Source organism: Photinus pyralis, unplaced genomic scaffold (genome assembly GCF_008802855.1).
Source record: "Photinus pyralis isolate 1611_PpyrPB1 unplaced genomic scaffold, Ppyr1.3 Ppyr1.4_LG3b, whole genome shotgun sequence".
In the NCBI taxonomy this organism is placed as follows: domain Eukaryota; kingdom Metazoa; phylum Arthropoda; class Insecta; order Coleoptera; family Lampyridae; genus Photinus; species Photinus pyralis.
In genome coordinates, this window is record NW_022170510.1 from 938,529 (window position 1) to 946,834 (window position 8,306).

The 8,306-nt window shown below is 39.9% G+C and overlaps 1 protein-coding gene across 1 annotated transcript in view; it reads right to left on the minus strand.

Annotated features, from left to right (window-relative positions):
• Nucleotides 1–4,397: 4,397 nt before the first annotated feature.
• Nucleotides 4,398–8,306, minus strand: part of LOC116166982 (collagen alpha-1(V) chain-like) — a 6,465-nt gene continuing 2,556 nt past the window's right edge. Inside the window, exons 2-10 of the mRNA XM_031482209.1 lie at nt 7,937–8,300; nt 7,627–7,753; nt 7,433–7,575; nt 7,223–7,384; nt 6,942–7,157; nt 6,658–6,890; nt 6,399–6,610; nt 5,060–5,244; nt 4,398–5,006 (exon numbers count right to left, since the gene is read on the minus strand). Coding sequence (XP_031338069.1) covers nt 4,647–5,006; nt 5,060–5,244; nt 6,399–6,610; nt 6,658–6,890; nt 6,942–7,157; nt 7,223–7,384; nt 7,433–7,575; nt 7,627–7,753; nt 7,937–8,300 — 2,002 coding nt within the window. The 3' untranslated portion in view covers nt 4,398–4,646. The remainder of the gene's footprint in view (nt 5,007–5,059; nt 5,245–6,398; nt 6,611–6,657; nt 6,891–6,941; nt 7,158–7,222; nt 7,385–7,432; nt 7,576–7,626; nt 7,754–7,936; nt 8,301–8,306) is intronic.

Below are 8,306 nucleotides of genomic sequence, written 5' to 3' on the forward strand. Positions count from 1 at the left end.
TTTCGTCTTCACTTGACATTTTATCGAAGATGAATGTCAACTGTCAACCCGATAAAAATCGTTCGAAAGGCGATCGACCTATCTATGTGAATTGCCAATATTTTAGTCGGCCCGATCAATCTGGATACGACTACAGTTGGACCGATCTTCGTCGCCCCGATTCGGTGGACATCCGGCGTATTATAGTGCAAACGGTGGGACGGACGATCAGACTGACGATAATGATAAAGTAGTTGCTCCCAATCTGGCGCTAATTAATAATGATGGTTTCTGAGTTAATTTTGTGGTCGATATGTCGCGCGGAATAGTTATTTGTGCAACTAGTTTTGAAAGTGATACTTTTTTTTAATGAATTTGCATTTTGATAAATGAGGGCGAAGCCCGAGTTAATCATGCAAATTCATGAAAAAAAGACACTTTCAACACGTGTTGTACACGAAGATTTTTTGCATAGTGGTCGCGGACGATTTTGCGGTCTTTTTTAAGGCCTCAGTACCACACACACGTAGTCTGGCGCCAAGGAGTACACTCACCCCAAGAAACAACCCTGTGTTGAATGCATCCTTCTTTTTTACACCGACTTCTTCAAGTGAAGTGTATAACATAATACAATTCTCTAAAACGTGGTACATCGCCGGACCTTGGTGATATACCCAACTCTCTCTTAAAATGCTGTGCCAATGCCATTGCTCCCCAACTATCCAGCCTCATTAACTACTGTGTTACTCAAGGTGTATTTCCCGAAAAATTAAAAAGTGCGCGCGTAGTGCCTGTGCATAAAAAAGGTGACACAGCAGTTGTCTCCAATTACAGACCGATATCCTTATTAAGTTCCTTTTCGAAAATTTTTGAGAAATGTGTTAACGAGAGACTAACAACGTTTTTGCAAAAATTCCACATTCTTTCCGACAGTCAGTACGGTTTCCGCGCTGGGTTATCTACAGAAGACGCCACAACGCACTTAGTGCAGCATATATATGAGGAACTCGATTCAAATAAACATTGCTTTGTTGTGTTATTTGACATCAGAAAAGCTTTTCACAGTATAGACGTAGGTACTTTATCAAGGAAACTTGAGAATGCAGGTATTCGCAATGAATGCCAGGATTTCATCTTGTCATTCTTGGCTAATCGAAAGTATATCGTGAATTATGAAAATATGTCTTCATTCGAATATGCATTGAATTTAGGAACGCCCCAAGGCAGCAACTTGGGTCCCATCTTGTTCGTACTATACATTAACGACCTGCCACGACATATACTGCACGGAAAAACCTACATGTATGCTGACGACACTGCTGTAGTAGTGAGCGCCGATAATCCTGACCAAGCTGCAGAAAAGTTAAATCAAGTTATAGCGGAATTTACATTTTGGTGTCAAACAAACAAACTTACAGCGAACACTGAGAAGACGATAATTTTGTCTCGGGTCAAAGTGGGACTCCCATAGAGAGCGCAGTAATACCATGCCAACCAACGTCCACGTACCTAGGATGCAAAATAGACGATAACCTCTCCTGGAACTCTCATCTGGATCACGTTCGTAGCAAATTAAACAAGGCATACTACCTAATATGTCGTATTAGGAACCAATTTGACCCCACTCACATTATTGAAGTGTATTAATCGCATGATGAGATTATGCAACTGAGCTGCGACTATTTGGTGTGTCCTTATCACAATTGAAACATTTAAATAACATCTAGAAATTGTCAACATAATATTACAAATCAGTAAGTTAGCGTAGGTGAATTTTATTTTATTTTTATTTTAATTTTACTTTATTTTAATTACGAGGTAAAGAGCTATTAGATCTCATCGAGACTAAAGCTCTTTGTATTTTAAATGACGACTCCTCTACTTACTTTAACATAAGATCAGGCACTTTTGACACCATTGATTTGTCTATATGTTCTCCGTCTCTATACACTGAATTGAAATGGGAAGTGGAAAATGATCTATTTAATAGTGACCACTTTCCCATAATCTTGACTTTTCGAGGTGTCAACATTCCTGCAATAAGATCTACAGCAAAATTCAAAATCCAACAAGCAGATTGGGAATATTTTACTCACCAACTATGTCCTCCTCCAAATGATGACAAGCTAAACCTGGTGAATATCACATCCTCCATTTTGGAAGCTGCAAAGAAAAGTATACCTATGTCAAAGGCTAGACAGATCACTAGATCTGTCCCATGGTGGTCATCTGTAATAAAAGAAAAAATAGCAATTAAAAAAAGAGCATTAAACAAGTTCCGACGTAATCCTTCCCTGGATAACCTGATAGTCTTTAAAAAACGCAGAGCTGAATGTCGTCGGGAAATTCTCCAGGCACAAAGAAGGTCGTGGCAACACTATGTATCCACCATAACGACGGACGTGACTATGAGTGAAATATGGAAAAAAGTGGGTTCGATATCTGGCAAATCTAAACTAAACTACCCGGCATTCCTTCGGAAAAACGATGGGGTGGTTACGAAAGATTTACAAGAAATTTCGTACCTCTTGGCAGACCATTTCTATCAGGTCAGTAGTTCGTTACTATAACTTACCTTTTAGTATGGATGAATTAGAATCTGCACTTAAAAACACGAAATCCTGCGCTCCCAGTCACGATAGTATCCACAATCAGATGCTTCGTCATTGTAGCAACCCGATGAAACAAGTGATTTTAGATTTCTTTAATTTTTGTTGGGAAAATAGTATCTACCCTGATGAGTGGAAACGGGCCATAGTCGTTCCCTTTCCATGGCATCACAGATTATTGAAAAAGATGGGGGTTTTATTTTCCAATTTTCCCTCTTTATTATGCAAAAAATTGAAAACTAATAGGGTTGATTGACGTAAAAAATTTTTTCCTACAAAAAACCTTAATACATTTTTGCTCTAAAATAATTTGGGGAGCCAATCATCGCATGTTATGAATTTTACATTGAAATCCCTATGATGCGTTACGCAAGTCACCACCCTGTATACATCCTAAAATTATTAATGTACATGCGCTCGCACTCAGATAGTTTCCGTAGAGTAGGAAGTACACACAATTATAACACAAGAGGAAAAACAAAATATTAATTCACAAACACCATTATGAGTGTTATAAAAAATCATATGGCCTCTAAATTGTATAATTTGCTACCCCAGGACCTGACAAACTGTGTTATTAAACAATTTAAATCTCTCATCAAGGCTGTTCTCCAGAAAAATGCTTTTTATTCGGTTCAAGAGTTCATACACTTTTATACTTCTAGGCTATAGTTGATGTAATACCTATACATTTGTTTGCCCAAATTGTTATACATATTATTGTTTGTTAATTTTAACTTATGACGTATCGATGACTGTGATGACGATCGAACGATTAAATTATTATTATTATTATTACTAGCTGACCCGACGGACGTTGTCCTCTTTCTTAGGTATGAATAGTGAATACCTATTCAATTCGGACTGGAATAAAATAAATAATAACAAAAAATTATTTCAAAAAATTTGCTGTGGCTAGCACAGGTACCACTCGCCCCACCTGCGCATGCGCAATTTTGCTCTTTTTATGTCTAAGAATATGTGTTGCAAATTTGGTTTAAATCGGTTCAACCGTTTAGTCGGAAAAGAGATTTTGACACACTTGCCCCAAAATTTTCCCATCTCTCCCCAAAATAATAAAAAATAAACGCACTCACTTCTAGTTGCTTTTGGCGATTCAGAGCTAGCAATGTACCTTTTTTTTGTTGTGCCAAACGCCGTAATTTGAAAGCAATTATTATTGTATTTCTGAATATGAGACAAAAAAATATAGAATCTGGCTCATTTCCGGAAACCAAGGGCTTTAGTGGCTCTGGTGGCGGTACCAATGGCGTCAATTTCACTTGGCCATTGGCGCAACATAATCCCGGGCCTTATATATAAATTTTACTTTTGTAAGTTTAATGTATCTTAAGCTAACCAGGTCTAAAAAGATTTAAAAATCAAACAAAATATTTTGTTATTTTCGCTCCTGTAAAATTTATGTTTTGTGACTTAGGACACTTTTCCTTTGGGGTACAGAGATATGGAGCCACCTCAAATTTGTCCGTAGGACCCTACCAGAAGTGATAAACTCTGATAAACCGGAAGTAGTGCATACTTACTTATAGAAAACGCACTGTAGCGTCTATGTCGTTGGAGATATCAGGAAGTGGTCTTTAAAGTGACCGGAAGCACAGATAAAGTAGTTACTGTGTGCCGGAAGTAATACAAGTCATGGAAATATCGTTCATCGTCTCAGATTTATAGGTACTTACTAGAATGAATTTCTTGCTTCAAAAATGAAAACAACCCAAATTCCAGATTTTTTAATAAAAATTGCATAAAATTTACATTTTTTACAGTATTCTTACTTTTAACCTAATTTATTTATTTTTATTCATATCTAACTTTTATACAACATTTTCCAATTTTTTGAGCATCATAGGTATTGCAAAGGTTTTAACATGTAGGTATGTACCACAATTTTTGAATTAGTTGTATAGTAATGGCAGTGAAGTGTATAAGGAATAGAAAATATAAATGTTTACATTTTCTTAAAGATACAGGTAGCTACATATAATTAGTGGTACAATATGGTTGTAGCGCTGTAATGGGTATAATGTCCTCTTGATGATTTTATTTGAAGCATACAGGACCAACTAAGAAACCAAACGCTTGGTTAGAACTACCGTAATCAACGGGATAAAAGTCGACGATCGGTAATTGACTTAATTTTTTGGTACGAATTTCAAAGATTGTTTCACTTTTGGTTGTTCTCGTTTTACACCCGTCGATAAGAACGTTTGGTTTTATTGCCGTATTGGAAAATTCTTGTTCATTTTCTCCTAGTAGCTTTATTGAGAGATCGTTATTCATTGTTTTTGAATTGTACCACGCGACTCCATTAATACACGAATAGGTAAAATTTTGGTATGCGTCCTGAGAGAGCAATTTTAAAAACGTCATCTGCACAACACCTACTGTCTCGTATGTTATCTAAAATGGTTTAACATTTAAAACAAAAAGGCGATTTCATAAGATGTATCTACCTTAAAACCACCTCGCAAGTTTGAATACCAATTATTCGAATTTCCCTCCTTCCTCCATGGAATATTAGGCATATGGGCGCTGTGTACATCTGGAGGTACGCATGTCTCTCCACCGTTCGATAGGTCGCAATACACATATATGGCATCATCTGGCATGCCGCTATTTGGATCAATCCAATACCAACCTAGAAAATAACCACTTAAACATTTATATATGACGAGCGGCGATCCAATATGTCAAACACTCAGAGCAATAGATTTCTTCATCAAATATTCTGTGTAACCCAACGCACAAAGAATATTCGAGAATCTACGGCTACACTTTCAGTCATCTCCGTCATCAAAGCACAAAACTATGTTTATTTGTGATACTAAAAACAGGTAAGGATACATTTCGTTTGAAACGTCTATCACCAGTCATAAGTAGCCTTGACTTTGGAAGGTACAGATCTCTGCAGTGTGGTTCTAGCAAGATGGTGCCACGCTGCTCGCCAAACAATGGATTGTTTTAAGTAGAAGTTTACATGTCCCATGATTTCCCGTAGTAACGGGCCTTCGATTTTGGGAGTAACGTTACCTAAACGTTTTATTCGTAAATTGGACCTAATTTGCGTTCGTTCGTTAGGCATTGAAAATTGTACCGACCGTATATGAGCTGTTATCCAACGAAGTCGCGGAGGCAAATTAAATGGTGTTGTCTTACGCAAGTTATGTCATTAATGGTGTTTCAAAATAAATACAAAATTGTTGGTATATTGAAAGCTTAATTTGGGTAGATTTATCACATTCAAATTTGGGAACGTTGTGCTCAGATAAAGCGCCAATTTTAAATATCCTAGCAAGATCAAAATCGATACCACCTGAATTATACCCTTACAATTTATAGAACTTGTTTTATTTAACTTACGGAGTGTACTACGTGAGCGGAAACACGCGGCCGGTGCGGTCGTCGCGGCTATTTCAAAGCATGATAGTTTATTAGAATGTCCTACCTAGCAACCACGTACCACGCGGCGCGCACTGCTAAAGCGTTTTTGAGGCGACACAGGAGGTCAAAATATTTGATATTTCCGCGTCTGCCGCTTCAGTCTTAACAACATGCGCTTGCATCACTTTATGTTCGGTGCTTGCACGTAGGACATTCGCTGGTCGCGTTTGCCGTTTACGCCGCGCTTGCAGCGTCAACCGCGCCGGCGGCGTTAGCCGCGTGTTGCCGCTCATTTAGAACACTGCGTAAACTATCATGCTTTGATATAGCTGCGACGACCACGCCGGCCGCGTGAGTTGTCGCTGACGTGGGACACTGCGTTAGCTTAATTACTTAATGTAAGAAACCTACCATTCAAATATTGTGGATGTCCATAGAATAGATCTTTACAACTCCTTGCAGGGTTTTCTTTTGTACCTAAAGGTTTTTTAATGCGATCTAAATCTTGTCTCATACTATATATGCTGTTATACATATCCAAAAATTTCAAATCCTCGTCCCTTAGTTTATTTTGTCCAGCGATTTGGGGATTAATATACTTTAAATCTTTCTCAAAATCATTTCTGAAGATAGATAATTAGACGAAGTTAGGGGCAAGTCAAATAATTACATTAAACTTTCCACACTTCTGCGTGATCTGGATAATTCTTGTTGGAATAAGAGTTCTGGTGGTAGTAAAGGCATATCAGCAGGTGGACCAGGAGGCCCCGGAGGTCCAGGGGGACCTGCTTCACCTTTAACTCCTGTAGGACCCAATAGGCCTTTGAGTCCTGTAGGACCTTCGATACCCATGGGACCTGGAGGTCCATCATTCCCTTTTAACCCAATATTTCCAATAGGACCCTACCAATATCAATATAATTAGCAATTGTTATTTTAAATGAATTAACTTACAATTTCCCCTTTCTTCCCCTCCGGTCCTATAGGCCCCTTAGGACCAGGTTCACCTTTTTCGCCCATTTCACCCTTAATACCAGGCGGGCCAATGTCTCCTCTATGTCCTTTCATGCCTCTTCGTGTTCTTTCCCCTTTCTCGCCTTTGGGACCGGTTTCGCCCGTTTTACCAGGGAGACCATCACCACCGGCTTTACCTGGTGGACCCACATCTCCCTAATAAAAAAGCAAAATACTCAAAACTCAAAACAATCCAAACAGAAAACTGCGTATTTTCCTACCGCCGGTCCAGGAGATCCTCTTGGGCCTGCTACACCTTGCGTTCCAGGAACACCTTGAGGGCCAACGGGTCCTTGCAACCCAATGGGTCCAGGAACTCCTTTGTCTCCCTTATCACCAGGTAATCCAGTGTTTCCTTGAAAACCAGCTGGACCTTCGGGACCCTGGTCAATACATGAATATAATTCTCAACACCAAAAATGAACTCTTACCTGTTTCCCTGGCGAACCTGCGGGTCCTACTTTTCCAGGAGGACCCGCTTCACCTGGTTCTCCGGCATCTCCTTGCTTGCCATCTGCACCTTCTTTTCCTGGTTCGCCCTTGGGTCCTATTTCGCCAGGTACTCCCGGAGGACCTTAGAAAGGTATCTTACTCTCTATTCGTTTGACTTAAAAGCTATCCATACCTGGAAATCCTGGAGGACCAGCGGACCCTTTAGGCCCTTCCGGACCAACCACTCCCCTCGGCCCTGGTGCGCCTTGATGGCCCATTTTTCCTTCATCTCCTTTAGATCCAAGCGAACCCTTCTCGCCCTTCAATAACGTATATTATGAAGACTGTGTTAGAGAATGTCCAAGGAAGTTAAAAGGCATAAAGTAAGTTTTACCCTGCTGCTATAATAGCAATTCTAACCGAAAAGCATTGAATAAAATAATAAAAATAATTTTTTATTCAATGCCCAAAGCTTCGTATCGTATCGACAAAATGTTACTTACAGGTTTCCCTTCTATTCCAGGTGACCCACTTATCCCTGGCATACCGGAATCTCCTTTTTGGCCTTGAGGACCTTCAGGCCCTGGGGGCCCAGTAACTCCTTCAATTCCTTTTCCTCCTCTAATTCCAGGTTCGCCAGGTGGCCCAGCAGGACCAACGGGTCCTACTAGACCAATATCTCCTATTTCACCCTTTAAACCGGCCGGGCCTGGGAGCCCTTGAAGACCTTGCGGTCCCGCAGGACCTGTTGTTCCATCGGGGCCATCTTCTCCTTTTATTCCTTGTCGACCAATTTCGCCCGGCAGGCCTTTCTCTCCTGGTGGACCTACTGAACCCGGCTCACCTCGCAATCCTTGTGATCCGGAGCTACCC